The sequence below is a fragment of the Sciurus vulgaris genome, assembly GCF_902686455.1.
Source record: "Sciurus vulgaris genome assembly, chromosome: 18".
In the NCBI taxonomy this organism is placed as follows: domain Eukaryota; kingdom Metazoa; phylum Chordata; class Mammalia; order Rodentia; family Sciuridae; genus Sciurus; species Sciurus vulgaris.
The window spans coordinates 40,386,620-40,403,045 of record NC_136479.1 but is presented as its reverse complement, the minus strand read 5'-3'; the positions used below and the strand labels follow the sequence as shown (position 1 = coordinate 40,403,045).

The 16,426-nt window shown below is 45.8% G+C and overlaps 1 protein-coding gene and 1 pseudogene across 2 annotated transcripts in view; both read left to right on the top strand.

The window, feature by feature from the left end:
- CRCP (CGRP receptor component) overlaps positions 1–16,197 on the top strand; it is a 37,867-nt gene extending 21,670 nt beyond the window's left edge. The window contains exons 5-6 of the mRNA XM_079120242.1: positions 9,778–9,835; positions 15,068–16,197. Of these exons, the coding sequence (XP_078976368.1) occupies positions 9,778–9,835; positions 15,068–15,217 (208 nt within the window). The 3' untranslated portion in view covers positions 15,218–16,197. The remainder of the gene's footprint in view (positions 1–9,777; positions 9,836–15,067) is intronic.
- LOC306649337 (glyceraldehyde-3-phosphate dehydrogenase-like) lies at positions 5,454–8,755 on the top strand (annotated as a pseudogene). Its single transcript has one exon. The product of its transcript is annotated as a glyceraldehyde-3-phosphate dehydrogenase-like (transcript).
- Positions 16,198–16,426: the final 229 nt, after the last annotated feature.

Sequence of the window (16,426 nt, the reverse complement as noted above, 5' to 3'; positions counted from 1 at the left end):
CAACTTACCACATAATGAATCTGTCACCTCTTCAAATTGTTTTTTTTCCCAAATATATTTCATGGCATAGGCCAGCAGGTGGGAGTCCACGTGAAGGTAGATTCAAGACATTAACTTAGTCGTCGTCATTGTCCCCTCCCCCCCCGCCCCCGCGGGGGGCCCCCCCCCCACTGGGGATTGAATCTGGGGGCACTTTATCACTCAGGTACATCCCCAGTCTTTCTTATGTTGATGGGACTGACTTTGAACTTGAAAGCCTCTGGTCTCAGCCTCCTGAGCTACTGGGATTATAGGCATGCCATTGTGCCCAGCTCTTCATGCTCTTTGACGATTGCAACCTTTGCTACCCATTAAAACAGGTTTGAAGTGGGTCATTGTTTACAATGAAAAAAAATCAGTCACTGAATCCTTACCAGGGTTCTGGGTTTGTTGCCTTCTTTAAGTATAACCCTCATGGTTGTGTTTGTGGTAGTAAATGTTTGCAGTAGTTAAGAGTACTTGGCCTTTTCTTATAGTTGAAAACAATCTCAAGAAGTAAATAAAGATATCCAATGACTCTGAAGTTGGAGGTTTGTATGCATAGACTAAGTTCTAATGGAAAGAATGTAGGGTGTAAGTGTTAGGAGTGCTAAGGTCTGACTGTTTTATTTATACTGCTTCACTTAATCCTGACAACCAACTCAGTATTTTACAGGTGAATGAGTTGAGACTCAGATAAGTAAAATGTATGCCCCAAATGGGCTGATAGTAAGCTGTAAGCCCAGTAGTGAAGTCTTTGTGTTTAAAATTTCAGGTGTTTTTTCTGGGAAAGCTAGTAAGTGCCTACATCAAGATAGAGTACCCTTAGAACTCCCTCGTGGGCCTTTGGATGCCCTTGCTTGGGCACTGAGAAGGTGTTTTTTCTTCTGGAGAAGAGCAGAACTACTCCCTTCCAGAGTCCAGGGGTATCCATACTCCCTCCTTCCCCCCAGGGTTAGAGTCAACAGAAAACTCATGTTTTCCTAAAATGACCCTTCATGTCTTTCATAATAAACAGTTTGTTTACCCCCAGAAAGTCTCTCGTTCTGCACTCCATAATCAGTCCTTTCCCCATGCCGCTAGCTGGGGACTGCGGTGCTTTGTTTTCCTGCAGTTTTGCCCTTTCCAGAAAGCCGTGGAACTCTGTAGCACGCACTCATTTGAATCTGGCACTTTGCACAGTGCGTCAGAGAGGGACCGCTGTGGCGTGTGTTGCAGGAGTTTGTTCCTGCTTACTGCTGAGTAAGAGCCATTCATTGTAGGGTACACTACTGCTTGTTTCTTCATTCCCCACTTGAAAGACTTTTAAAATGCTTCCAGCTTCTGGCACTTCTGAATAAAGCAGCTACAAACATCTCACATAGGTCCTTAGAGTTTGGATCTTAAATGTCCCCCAAAGATTCATTTGCTAAAGGCTTGGCCTCCAGCCTGTGACCAGGTAGTGGAATATTGGGGAGGTGGAGCCTATGGAAGGAAGTTAGGTCATAGGGGCGCTGCTCTTGAAGGGTACTTTGGAACTCCCAGCCCCTTCCTCTTTTCTTTCCAGTCTCCATGAGGTAAGCAGCCCCACTCCACCATACACTTCCAGCCATGATGTTCTGCCTTGCCACAAGCCATAGCAGCCAGCCAAGCAGCTGTGGAAACCTCTGAAATCATGAGCCAGAATGACTTTTTTTTTTTCCTTCATAAGTTGTTTATCTCAGGTGTTTTGTCACAGAATGGAAAACTGACTAACAGATTTTTGTCTAAAAATAAGTTTTTATTTCTTCTGTGTAGGTAACTAGGAGAGGAATATCTGAATAAGTAAGAATAAGTTTAACTCTGTAAGAAACCACCAAAGTTCCCCAGAGTAACTACTGTTTAGCATTTGTCTTAGCAGTGTCAGAGAATTCCTCTTATTCCATATCCTTGCCAATTCTTGGTATTTTTAGTATTTTTTATTTTAGCTATTAAATTACTTTGAAGTAGTAATCTCATTGTGGTCTCAATTTGCATTTTCTTAGCAGCAAATAGTTGAGATGTGTTTCACGTGGGTGTAGATGTTAAACTACGAAGGAGCATTTATTGACAGACTTTCTCTGGAAGTCACCTTTGCAGTTTGTACAAAGTCCCATCTGTGTCTTCCTTCTGTGTTCTCTTTGCACTGATCTGGGCTTTTGCCCTTTTGCAGTACTACACTGTTCTGATACTGTGTCTTTATGGTAGGTGTAGAAGCAGGATTATGTGCAGTCTTCAACTTCGTGTTTCTTTTTCAGAATCGTTTTTGCTTTTCTCGTTCCTTTGCCATTTTATAGACATTTTTTAATTGGCTTATTGATATCCAGAACACATCCTGCTGGGATGCTGCTCAGGATTGTATTACATCTATGAATGCATTTGGGGGGAGAATTGACATCTGTTTTTTTTGTTGTTGTTGTTTGTTTTTTGGCGGTACTGGGGGTTGAACCCAGGACCTTGTGCTTGACAGGCAAGCACTCTACAAATTGAGCTATATCCCCAGCCCCACCCCCTACCTTTTAAAAATTTTTTTGTAGCTTAGATGGACAGTATGCCTTTGTTTATTTTTATGTGGTGCAAAGGATCAAACCCAGTGCCTCACAAGTGCTAGGCGAGTGCTCTGCCACTGAGCTACAGCCCCAGCACCAGGAGGTGATATGGAGTCTTCCAGTCCATAAAAACAATGTAGCATACAGTTTCTGCAGTTTTTTAAGAGATGATTTATACCTAAGCATTTTATATATTTTGATGTTATTGTGAATTGTTCTGATTTTTAGTTGTTTATTGCTTATGTAGAAAAATACAGCTGACACATCTATATTGATCTCTTTTTTTTTTTTTTCTTTTTTTTCGGGACTGGGGATTGAACCCAGGACCTTGTGCATGCAAGGCAGGCATTCTACCAGCTGAGCTACATCCCCAGCCCTTTATTGATTTTATACCATTCAGCTTATCAGTTCTAGGAGCTTTTTTAGTATATGCCTTGGGGTTTTATATGTGGACTATTACAGTGTTTGTTAGTTTTATTTCTCTCTCTTCTTGCTGCATGTATTACTAGGACCTCCAGTATGATTTGTGGAAATAGTGAGAGCAGATATCTTTGCCTTGTGTCTGGTCTTAGGCGAACATGTTCAGTCTTTGACCATTAAATGTAGTTAGTGGTTAAGGTTTTCATGGATGCCCTTTACCAGATTAGGGAGATAAAATTACTGAGATTGGGTGTTAATATGGTTCGTTCGTTATTTAATTCATTGATAGTTTCACTGGGTCGAGTGGTCCTTTTTTCCTTTAGAACTTTGAAGATACTATTTCAGTGTGTTTGGCTTTGAAGTTTTCAATTATTATTATTTTTTTTAATTTTTCAGTTGTAGGTGGACCCAATACCTTTATTTAATTATTTGTGTGGTGCCTGAGGATTGAACTCAGTGCCCCACACGTGTGAGGCAAGCACTGTACCACTGAGCTACAACCCCAACCCGCAATTATTATTTCTTGAAACATTTTTTTTCTCTATCCCATTCTTTCTCCTTTCTTGAACTCTAAAACCACAACTTTTAGACCTTTAATACTCTTCTACAGGTATCCAAGGCACTGTTTTTCTCCCTCTTTGTTCAAATGAAATAACTTCTATTGTTTCTTCTGCAAGTTCATAGATTATTCTGTCATCACTATTAAGCCCACCAGTGAATCTTTCACTTCAGATGCTTTTCTAAAACTTCCACGTATTTTTTTTTCATAAATTCTCTTTGCTAGAATGACATATTCCATGCACTCCAGGGATGTTTACTTTTACCCTGTGCTGTTGTAATAGCTAATCTTTGGTGAGTCCCACTTCTGGATCCTCGTGGGCATCTGTTGGTTATCTTCCCTTGAGAATGAGTCACCTCTTCCTGGTTGGAGTAATTTTAAATTGTGTCCTGGGCACAATTGAATATTATATTCAAGTCGTTGAGTCCTGACTCCTGCTAAAGCCTCTGGTCAAAGCAGCTCTTCCCATTGTAGCGAGCATTCGGCCCACCTAGGTTCAGACCTCAAGCCAGTTTGCCTTCCAGGGGCAAGACTTGCCATGTCTAGGCTGCTTTGGGTCTGTCTGTACGTGTGAGACTGGCATGGTGGTTTGACTTGCTTGCATGGCAGTGGCTGTCACTGGGGCTGCTGCCCTTGGGGTGCAGCAGGGTGAGGGAGCCGAGAACTTTGGCACTCTGCACCTGAAGGCTTTACCTGACTGTGCCTGTTGCTGCTCCTCTGTTGGGAAACTGCCCTTCAGTTACCAGCTTCTCCGGGATTTCTACACCTTAGGGTTCCCTGTTTTCCAGTCTCTTAGCTAGAATAATGATTTCTCTTGGAATTTTCTTAACTACTGTGGAGCTCTGCTTAGGACCCACCATGGGCCCAAGGACCTAAGAGGAGTGGGGGTAAGAAATACACTTCCTACTCCCCCCAGCTGTTCTTCAACTCTTGTTTCCCTCCTCAGTCTACCTGCTTTGGCTTGCTTTTCAGAGTTTTGGCTTGCGTTTCAGCTTTTATATTCTGTCTAAAGATTTTTACTGTAATCAGTGGAGAGATAAGCCTTAGTGGGCTTATATAATCTTGTCTACAGAGTTTTGGTCAGTACAGGGCATTCATCTGAGGGCTTGCTTATATATGCTAGGTAAGCACCCCACCATTGAGCCACATCGCCAGTCATTTTTCCTCTCTTCCCTTTCCCCTCCCTTCCTTTCCTTCCTGTAGGGTCTGCTAAATTTCCCAGGCTGACTTTGAACTCAAGATCCTCCTGTCTCAGTCTCCTGAGTAGCTGGGGTTGCAGGCATGCAACACAACACTCCTTTTACAATAGAAATATTAGTGGTTGATTTTTAAGGGTTCTTTCTTCTCAGCTATTTGTCTGGACTGGTGTCCAACTTCCTAATCCTCCATCTTTTTCACTAAATATGGACCTGGCTACAGTTGAAGAAACTTATAGATAGCCGGGCATGGTGGCATGCCGGTAACCCCAGGGCTCAGGGGACTGAGGCAGGAGGATGGCGAGTTCAGAGCCAGCCTCAGCAACAGCAAGTTGCTAAGCAATTCAGTAAGACCCTGTCTAAATAAAATACAAAAAAGGGCTGGGGGTGTAGTTCTGTGTTTGAGTGCCCCAAGTTCAATCCGCAGTTCCCAAAAAAGAAACCTACAGATAGAAATTACCTTGAAAAATGATCTTTGATTGACTGTAATCTGTATAAATTTTAAAGTAGACTGTAATATTTGGAGGATTAGTTTTAGCTCCCCTTTTCCATTTGTTAACCCCAAACTGAGGATTTATAAAATCTTTTGTGACCTTTTAATCTCTGCCTTTTATTAAATTGGTCATATGGGGCTGGGGGTGTGTCTCAGTGATAGAGCACTTGCCTAACATGTCCAAGGCCCTGGGTTAGATCCCTAGCACTGCAAGGAATAATAATAATAATAATAAAATTGGCCCTCTAACTACTAGAGCAGAAGCCACAGTCAGTATTGCACAATAGCCAGTAGAGGGAGCTGCAGGCTTCTTTCCCCGTGGCTAGGTCCTGGATCCGAGTAGCCTCAGTGCCTGGTGACCCAGGCAGGGACTGCTTGCCACACACCACCAACACATACACCATCTTGTGCTACTCAGTGCAGTTTAAGAAATTGCATTTATAATAGGAGTTGCTGAAGTACCCTTTAATCTTTACATCTGAATATCCCCAGTTTGTTTTTTTACCATTGGCTCAGGGAGAGCAGATCCAAGATGATGACCCATAGCTGATCTGGTTCTATTAGTGTAGACTGGGGCTCCATTAATTTTCTTAAGTATCTCCACTATTAGAGTCCTTGACGGTAGCGTAGGAACCACATTTCGTTAAGAATAAGACTTTATAGTCTTATTCAGCAAAATGATAGGGCTGGAACTTAACTCAAAGTCCCTTTGACACTGTGCTATGTAATTTTTTTCTATAGTACATTACTTCCTTTCCCAGAAAATTTGCTTCTTTAACCTTTTTACTTTTTACTTGAGGCATTTAGTTCTCAAGGGACTATCGCCTGGTTATATTATAGTCCAGCTCTCATTCTGAGATTGCCACTCTGAGATCTGTAGTGATGTCTGCCAGGGTCAGAGAGAGGACTTTCCTTTACAGCCCACCTTAGTTAGTCTATAAATAACATTAGAACCCCTAAAAGGACTCCTGTGCATAGACTGCTCTAGGATTTGATGGCATATTTGAGACATGTACCTCTAGGACCAGAAAAGCTTGGAGTAGAAGGGTTTCCTAATATAGAGTCTGATCACCCCATCTCCTTTCAGAGCATGGAACCCTGCCCTATGTTTCCACAATGTTCTAAACTGGTCTCTTCCATGCATTCTGGAAATCATAGCTTTTTAAAATTTATCCTTCAGGTTTTATTTATAAAATGCCCTCTTGGTCTTGGTTATTGGGAATGCAAAGATGAGTCTTAATGGGAACATGGTGAAGAGATACTGCAGTGTCAGAATTTGAACTTATTTTGTTTGGAAGAGGCAATTAATATGAGTCTTTAAGGCCCTCTGCTCTCCCCGTTTGACAGACAGCCGCTTCTTCTCAACTTGTGCAGTGCCAGCCATGTCCCTGAGATACAATGGTGAAGGTCGGAGTGAATGGATTTGGCTGTATTGGGTGCCTGGTCACCAGGGCTGCTTTCAACTCTGGCAAAGTGGGTCTTGTTGCCATCAGTGACCCCTTTGTTGACCTCAACTACATGGTCTACATGTACCCGTATGATTCTACCCATGGTAAATTCCATGGCACAGTCAAGGCTGAGAATGTAAAGCTTGTCATCAATGGAAAGTCCATCTCCATCTTCCAGGAGTGAGATCCCGCCAACATCAAGTGGGGTGATGCTGGTGCTGAATATGTTGAGGAGTCCCCTGGTGTCTTCACCACCATGGAGAAAACTGGGGCTTATTTGAAGGGTGGTGCCAAAAGGGTCATCATCTCTGCCCCTTCTGCTGATGCCCCTATGTTCGTGATGGGCATGAACCATGAGAAGTATGACAACTCTCTTAAGATCGTTAGCAGTGCCTCCTGTACCACCAACTTAGCTCCCCTGGCCAAGGTCATCCATGACAACTTTCTCATTGTGACCAAAGTCATGACCACAGTCCATGCCACCACTGCTCCTCAGAAGACTGTGGATGGCCCCTCTGGGAAACTGGGGTGATGGCTGTGGGGCTGCCCAGATTATCATCTCTGTGTCCACTGGAGCTGCCAAGGCTGTGGGCAAGGTCATCCCTGAACTGCATGGGAAGCTCACTGGCATGGCTTTCCGTGCGCCCACCCCCAACATGTCAGTTTTGGATCTGACCTGTCGTCTGGAGAAAGCTGCCAAATACGATGACATCAAGAAGGTGGTGAAGCAGGCATCAGAGGCCCCTCAAGGGCATCCTGGGCTACACCGAAGACCAGGTTGTCTCCTGCGACTTCAACAGTGATACCCGCTCTTCCACAATGCTGGGGCCGGCATTGCCCTCAATGACCACTTTATCAAGCTCATTTCTTGGTATGACGATGAATTTGGCTACAGCAACAGGGTGGTGGACCTTATGGTGCACCTGATCGCCAAGGAGTAAGAGCCCCTGGACCATCTGCCCCAGCAAGAAAACAGAGGTAGAGAGAGGCCCTCAGCTGGGGAATCCCTGCCCCAACTCAGTCCCTCAACACACCGAGAATCTCCCCTTCTCCCACTTTCCATCCCAGACCCCCTGAAGAAAGGGAGGGCTTAGGGAGCTCACTGTCACATACCATCAATAAAGCTCACTGTACCCGCCCCCCCCCCCAAAAAAAAAAAAAAAAAATGAGTGTTTAATATGAAGGAGTCAGCCGGATGCAGGTGAGGAAGTGTTTCCTCAGCATAGGGAGTACCTGAGCCGAGTAACACATGGAGTCAGGAGGTGACTGGGCACCTTCTTTCATCATATGGAGTTTGGTTGAATGGGATGTGTGATCTTAGGGAAAGTGGAGCCCTATGAAATAGAGACCAGCTCAAACCAGATTTGAGGTAGCTGTGAGGGTGTCAAACTCTGACAGACACCTATTCATTATTGTTGTAAAAGTTCTGCAGACTCCAACTCAGTTTTAAATATTTTTTTTCTCCAAGTACTCTGGCTAAACTCGACTCTACTGGTTCCTTCAGCCCACCTCATCCCCACTCTAACTGGGCAGGTAGCAGGTCTTGATGGTCTACCTGAGGGTGGCCAGGAGCATTTCACGTCCAGGTTCTTCCTGCCATTCCTGTTGCTGCTGCCGCCGCCGCCTGGGTTCACAACCTCACCTCCTCACCTGGGTGTCCTCCAGTGCTTCCTGCATTTGTCCCGTCTTTCCTTGGTTGCCACCCAGTTCTGCGAAGTAGTGTCCAACTTCAGTCTCATATTTTTCCAGCAGCCATTTCCTAAAACTCCACGAACTTCTGCTTTTCTGGATATTCACCTTTGTTCTTGCCCTTCCATCTCTTTAGCCTAGAAAAATCTTCAGGGCCCAGCACAGGGGTCATCTGTTCTATGAAGTCCCCCTTTTGAGTCTAGAGTCAGTGGGGGATTAGGAGGAGGAGAGCTGGACTGCAGCTGCCTTCACAATGGCCATTATTTATGGCACTGTTGGGGGACAGCCTTGTGATGAACGCTTTCCAGTGTCATCACATTTCTGCCAGAGCCAGGGATCCGGAGCTTGAGCTTTGGTGCAGAGCCCAGCTGCTTCTCTGTTAGCTGTGTGGCTATTTCCTGTCTCAGCCTCAGTTGAGTCTGAGGGTTAAATGTGCTAGCCACGTGGAAACAAGCAATAAGCGGTTGCTGCTGGCGCACTCAGTAGATCTTCAGCCCTCATGACCCTCTCCTGGGTGCCAAGTTCAGTTATCAAACCTGTTTCACAGATGATGAAACTGGGTGCAGGACAGTGAGTAACTTGCACTGCTTCTCCAGACACATTCGCTTTAGGATTGGTGACTTGTCTTTTTATTCCACAGTGTGTTTAAATTCAGTAAATCCTTGAACTGAATTGTAAGATGGGTCTGAAGCTCCAGAGTTAGATTTGGGGTGGGGGGGACTTTAGAATTGCCCCTGCACAGGGGTGGCAGTAAAAGTCCCCTTTCCTTTGAAGCACATCACCTTTCCAACCCCATTAAGCAGCAAGCTGTATACTCCCTTGGGACAGATGAGGAGTGCTCTTGTTCACCCTTTTTGGAGATTTTCATGTGTTTGTCTTTTTTCCCCCAGATGAACCATAACCTCTTTATAATTCCATGTATTAAATTCTGTCCCTTTATAGTTTTTGTGTTTTGTTTTGTTTTGTTGGTTTTTGTTGCTCGTTTTTTGCTAAGATAACAGGTCAAATCTGAGTAACGTTTTGTCTCAATCTCAATAAGGAATTTCCAAACCGTTTCTAAGCAGTGACCAACCAGCCAATATAATCTTGTTTATTTTCTTTAAATTGGATTAGGAGAGCACTGTTTTCTTCACATTTTCTAGATGAAGCTTACTAAGTCAAATGTGACTTTTAAAACCGTACTCTGCTGTTACTCATTTTTCGCCATCCCGCCTCTCTGTCCTTCAGGGTCCTGGAACACACCTGTGCGCTGGACGAGAGTCAGCCTGCACTCTCCTGTTCCCTTCTCATTTCCCAGTTGAGCCAGCGGGGGGTGGGGGCTCCTTGCAGTGGATCTCAGTTCTTATCTGACCAAGCCCAAGGTCCTCAGGGCATGAGAGTCTAAATGCTCTATGCTTTCTCCTGACAGAGCTGAAAAGCTGCAGCTGCTGAATCACAGGCCTGTGACTGCTGTTGAGATCCAGCTGGTGAGTGCGGAGCCTGGGCTCCAGGGTGTTTTCTGGGTCTGGGATCTGAAAGGGCTGAGCAGGAAAAGCCAGGAATTGCAGTTGTTTTGAAGAAGCTGCCCAGTCCCCATTTTATGAGAGAAGTTTGATTCTAGGTAGAATAAACTCGGGGAAAGTGCAAGGTTGGAGGAGGTTTAATTTCTCCCATGGAGCTTGGCAGCTCTTTGCTCTCATGTCCTAGGCCATTCTGGCCACTGCTAACCGGCCAGATGTTGCATGAAACATGAAACTCTGTGTCTGGCGGAGGTCATCTACCCCACGCCCACCTTCCTTTCCTGGTGAGTGGAGCCTCTGTGCAGTTCCCACACATTCATCCTCTCTCCTGGCCTCATCAGCCAGAACCTGAACATCATCTCTCCACTCACCTCACGTTCAGAGTCCCCACCTCAGCGGCTCCTGTAGCCCTGTCCTTTCTCCTCCCCCTGCTGCAGGGCATTGATTTCTGTTGTCATTTCAGAGCTCTTCTCTTGCAGTTCTCCATCACTGTTCTGCCTCCTGTGTGGTCCCCTGCAGTTCTTCTGTGCCACTATCATAGATATCTTTTAAGCTACACATGTGATCTTGTTTCTCTGCACAGAGGTATTTGGTGGAATCAGCACTTGTAAATTCCAATTTGGGGCACCAGCATGAGCCAGAGTGGGAGACCTGAGGTGGTAGGAAGAGACTGAGTGTGAGGTCCAGTGATCGGCAAGGAGTGGCTGGTCTGCTGGCACGCTGAGCAGTTTCCTTCTGCTGACCTGGTAGAGTGCCTCAGTAAGCTACAGATACTGAACCGGTTCTCATCAGTAAAAACTCCAGTCTAGAGAATTAATAAAACAAGAATAAAGCCATTTCCAAAGTCACTTTTAGGAGTACTCACCTTTTGTGAAATCCTCTGTAGAAAAGTGTGGAAGAAAGTGCTAAAAAAAATCTATGTTCTTTGGGGTCTCTTATTAAAATTTTCTTCAAAGGCTGCAAAGTATTGAATTCTTGACTGAAACCCTCATTGTCTTCCCAGAGTTGTTTCTGTTCTTCAACATGTATCCAAAATTAAATTAGAAAAATTCCTTCCATTAGCATGCCTTTCTGGATGACTTGGCCTGTAGGCTAAATAGAGGTCCTTTTTTAAAGTATCCTCATTATTCTGATACTTTAGACTGTTGGGAGATTCAGTTACAGGAGAGAGGGTGGCCGGGGGGGTGGGGGGAGTAAGAAACTAATCCCTGCCCCTCAGGGTCAAAGATCCTGTGTCCTGTCTCCTCTAGCTTTAATCAGCAACATGTGGCACTTGGGCTAAGGACAGATGGAGAGGAGGAGACATCATGACTTCATCCCAGAGTCTGTGGGAAGCTCTGTCATCATTGGTCATAGCTGCTCTTAATGCCCTCACCCTAGTGTAGGGAGGGATGGTGTTCTCTTCACTTAGCCCAGAGGTTTGGAGAGTGGTCAGTTTGGCCTCATTCAGAACCTCCACTTGGTTCTCCAAGCCATGTGCTTTTGTTCTGTGTATTATTCAGGGTTCTAGAGAGAGATGAGGGGATTAGGAGAGTAGGTTGAGCGATTATGGAGGCCTAGAAGTTTCACAGCAGACCTTCTGCAAGCTGGAGACCTGGGGTTCCAGCAGCATGGCTCAGTCACATAGGAAGGCCTCAGAACCAGGGAGGCTGATGGGGTGACTCAGAGACTGAAGACCGGAGAATCCGGGACTGCTGGTGTGAGTCCTGAGGTCCAGAGACCACAGGACCCAGAGTTCTGATGTCCAAGGACTAGGGATGACTCTCCAGCTTCAGGAGGGAGCCCATGGCATCTCCAGCCAGCTGGACAGTGCTTACCCACCTCCAGGGTGGATTTCCCCTCCACCCACCAGCTCACACACCAGTCTCCCAGGAGCACCCTCACAGATATCACCAGAGCAGTGCCTTGCCAGTTCTCTGGGTGTTCCTCAATATAGTCAAGTTGACACCTGAAGTCAGCCAACACAGCTGGTGAGGAAAAAGTCTCTATAAAATCTCTTCTCCTTTGCTCAGAGCAGGCAGACCTTGATCAAAACTCTCTTTCCCAGCAGCTGGACCACTGCATTGGCAGATTCCTTCCACCCTAGGGTCTGGCTGTAGAAGGTAGTGGTCATTTTGCCAGGGCCACTAGCCACATCTCTTCTCACCACAGAGGAATGAGAAGGGAGGCATTCACAGCAGAAGTGCAAGGACTGGAGAATTTTTGTGCTGAACTTAGCACCATGCTTTCTCCTTTGGTCCAGAAGGTGTCCTAGCTCCCAGTGCTTGCTGGTATTGGATTGGCAGCAGGCGTCTTGGAGGCTGACTCAGTGGTTTGGTTGTGCCTCAGCTGTGGCTGTGACGCTCTGGCGACTGCCTGCTGCTGGGTCTGTGGGAAGTGGGACTGGCTAGTGGCTTCCAGTACTCCGTCCTGCTTCACTTAGCCTGCAGTTGGGTCATCAAGCTCCAGGACTGCAAAGGCGGTGTCCTGAAGACCAGACCCTCTGTGCAGGTTAGTGGTTTAGCGTTCTGTGCCTTAGAGACACTGCCACACGTTCTCACTGCTTTGGTTTTACTTTGGAGGAAGTTGAAGACGGGAGAGGTTAGTCAGCTGCTGTTCACGCATTGAGAGGTGACTGCTGCTGTCAGAGATTGGGATCCCTTGTCTGAGATGCTCAGGACCAGAGTGTTTGGGTTTTGGAGTATTAGTGTGTGCATGACGAGACACCAGGATGGGCCAAGTCTCCACATTCCTGCCATGTTCCACGCGAACCTCCTGGAGCACCTGCGCTGTGCCTGCTGTCAGCGCAGCCATGTCCCCTGGAGGTGTCATGCCGGCACTCAGAAAGGTGTGGATTTTAGGGCTTTTCAGGTTTCAGATTAGAGTTTCACCCTAATTAGAGTTAGGGTTTTGCTCGTTTCAAGGAAAGGAGTGTGTCAAGCTTGGCAGCTTAAAATGAGAAGCAGCCATGTTTGGAGTTCCCAGCCCAGTTGGACAGACACTGGGGATTAATAAAATCTTCGTATGTGATAGAAATTTATCACACCCCATCTGCTAGTTCTTTGGATATAGAACTTTCATTGGCCTTTCTATTCTGAGAGCTTGGAAACTCTGGTGTCTGAGAACATGGCTCTGTGACTTTGGGCTTCCCTACTGGCTGTTTCTCCATGGTGGGAGGAAAAGGCGAGGCCTGATGTAGCTGCCATTTACTCCAGTGATCCAGGAGCAATTCAGCCATTTTCTTTCTAAAACTTCCTGTGCATGTTTTATTTAGCTCAGCGCAGCTTAGGTTTTCTTCCTGTGACTGGGAATCTTAGACTGAGGAAAGGTTTCCTGTGATGATCCCTGAGGTTTGGGTGCTGGCAGAAGCTTCTGCTGTTACCAGGTTCACCCTTTTGCTGATAAACAAGCTAGCTGACCCCTGATCAGTGTCATATGTGCCAAGCCAGAGACTGGATGAAAGAAGGTGGCCTCTCTGGTTTTCTAAAGAGGACATACAACCAGACTCTCAAACCAGTGTGCTGTACTGTGTGTAGTATCTTCAAGGGAGGAAAATGGTTAACCTCCTGGAGGCCATGGCACTCCAGACTGAGCTACCATTTAGCACCAAAAGACCTCACTCCTACTTGTTGAGACTCAGGCAAAGGTTTTCTTAGAATGTTGAGCCTCTGCTCACTCATATGTCCTGTGTGCAGGGCTTTGGAGAAACCCTGGTGGCTGTGATTCCAGGAGGGTCTCTTACACGGGGAGTTACCGTAAACTGCTGGGAGGCTGTGTGTCGACTGTTCAGACCAATGACTCTACACTTGGAGGCATTCTTTTGTTGTAAAATAAATAATCAAATTTGGTATATCCCTCTTTCCTTCATTCTTTGGAGGAGTCTGTGTTTGATTACTGCTGTCACAGGACCTAATTTTGCATGTCTGATTTTTGAGCTACTTGGGAGGCTGAGACATGAGGATCCTAAGTTTGAAGCCAGCCTCAACAACTTAAGCCCTGTCTTAAAATTTGAAAAAGTAGAAAGGGGGCTGGGGCTATAGCTCAGTGTGTAGAGCACTTGCCTAGCATGCATGAAGCACTGGGTTCGATCCTCAGCACCACATAAAAAATAAAGTTATTTAAAAAAAAGTAAAAAGGGCTGGGGATGTATCTCTGGTAAAGCACTCTGGGTTCAATGCCCAATACAGCGGGTAGGACGGGGGGTATACTTTTGAGGATTGTTCTTGATCAGCAAAGAAGTTGCATTTTAGTGAGCCATTGAATCTTTAGGAAATGATCACTGTATTTCACTGCATGAAGGGAAGTAACCCCATTTGGTTGCTCAAGATATTCCCCCTGTAATACCAGGGACAGTTTTCTAGTTGTGGAGACACTGTTTGGCTGCTTTGTTAGAGACAGTGGTGTGCTCTTGGACTTGTCTGGTGAGTTCTGTAACTTTTGTGCTGTCATCCTGAAATAGGGCAGTTAGACTGAGGTTCTTTGAGAACTAACCTCTTGTCTTGGGAAATCTGCCAGGATTTCCTTTTAGAATTCCTTTTGGTACCTGTTGCAAGGTTTCAGAGATTGCTGTGGGAAATGCCATAGAACAGGACTCTAGCTGAGAAGGTAGAGTCGAGAAAGGTGTCCTGATAGATGGTTCGTGCCACCAAGTGAACAGATTCTGTTCAAGATCCAGACCGTCACATGGAAAGTGTTAGCCAGTGGGCACTGGACTTGGGTGGACCTGGCTAGGGGCTGTGAGGGTTAAAAGATGGTAATGGTTCTGAGGCACAAGGTGTATCCCCAGACACATGGGAGGCCCCCCAAGAGATCTAGGAGAAAAAGATAAACCATTTGGCAAATAGTGCAGTCACCAAATGAGTGACACCATTGAAGTTGCACATGTGTTTATAAAGTGCTGATTCACTCCTGAGGTGGATTTTCTTTGCATACAAAACATTCACATCTGTATGTGGAAGCGAATGAGTGTAGAATGGTTAGGTGGTGGTGGTATTTTTAAATGTGATCCTGCAAGATGCAGTTTGAGCATTTGCACTGGTATATCCTGGGATTGGACCTGGCTTGGCCCTACCCTGAAGCCTAGATGAAGAGACTCCTGGGACCAGGGTGGCTCAGGACTCAGATGCTGAACTCTGCCAGGAGGCTGGTGGGACAGGGCACAAGAGGAGCAGGATTCTGAGGCTAACGTGTGACCCCTGCAGACTTTCTTTCCTTGTGCAGATGGTGGAAGAGAGTGAAGAGCGGCTCACGGAGGAGCAGATTGAAGCCCTTCTCCATACTGTCATGAGCATTCTGCCTGCAGGGCCAGAGGATGAGCAGAAGAAAAATGCCAGCAGCGACATGGCAGTGGACGAAGAGGATCCAGCATAGAGGAGTATGGCTGGCCCAGGCATTCTGTGAAGTGGAGAGGCCCAGTGGCCGTTTCCTGGACATTCAGAGGATTGCTTATTTGATTTTACCCTCTATCCCAATAGACCCAATTTCATGGTTAGTTGGGGAAAAAAAAAATCACAAAAATAAGCTAAAAGAAATATCTATGCCTTGAGCAGAAAAAAAACATGGTGGAGGCAGCTGAGGTTGTCGGGGCAAAGAGCTGGAGAGGGGAGAACAATGACTGGACCTCTCTGTGGTAGACATATTTCCTCTGTGGCCTTTGCCACAGCTGTGGGAGGTCTGTATACACAGATGGCAAAATACTCTTGCCTTTGATGAGCTCTGTCTTGGTGAATTTCATCTGCTTCCCTAGGAACTTCCCAAGTCCTAAGCTCAGAGGCTGTTGGGATGTGAGCCGAATTGTGAGAACCAGGTTAGCTGACTGAAGACTCACAGAGCAGCATGTGGTTGCTCTAGATTAAAATGAACCACTGAACTTGGCTCACCTTAAAGGACCTTCCCTGAGAGCAGAGATAGGAAAAGGAGATAAGACTGTGCCTGGTCAGCCCTTCTGAGGTTTTCTGAAAGGCCAGTTCTGCTGGCATACACTTTGTTTACTGGCCTACAAATGAGTCTTGAATGCTAGAAGCCAGCTCATTCCAGGGCAGAATAGACACTCCAGACAGGAGGGCAGTGGCAACAGAAATACAGTGCTGGCTCTCTTTCTGACTGAAGCCAGCAGCCCCAGCCAGACAGTACCTGCTGAGACCAGGTAAGCTGTTTGCATAACACGCAATTCATTTACATCTTTAAATGGGGCACAGTTATGTTGCTCTTTTATCAACAGAACATGTAAAAACTAGAGGTTGAAAAAATAAACTAGAAGATGGTCAATAAGAACTTGAATTTGCTTTCCAATGCAAGGCTGCATCAGTTTTTTAGTGTAAAATATTAAGATTTTTACTGTAAAAACCTTTTTTTTTGGGGGGGGGGGGGGGGCAGTGCTGGGGATTGAACTCAGGCAGGCACTCTACCAACTGAGCTATCTCCCCAGCCCTGTAAAAACCTTTTAAATGTTGTTTGGCAAGTTTAGTAGTTCAAAGTATATGATTGGGTTAGATCCTAGGAGTTTTGCTAAAAGTGTAATTTCCTGCTTTTCCTGTTTGGGGAAGGAGATGCCCATAAACATTAGTTTTCTGGATTGGT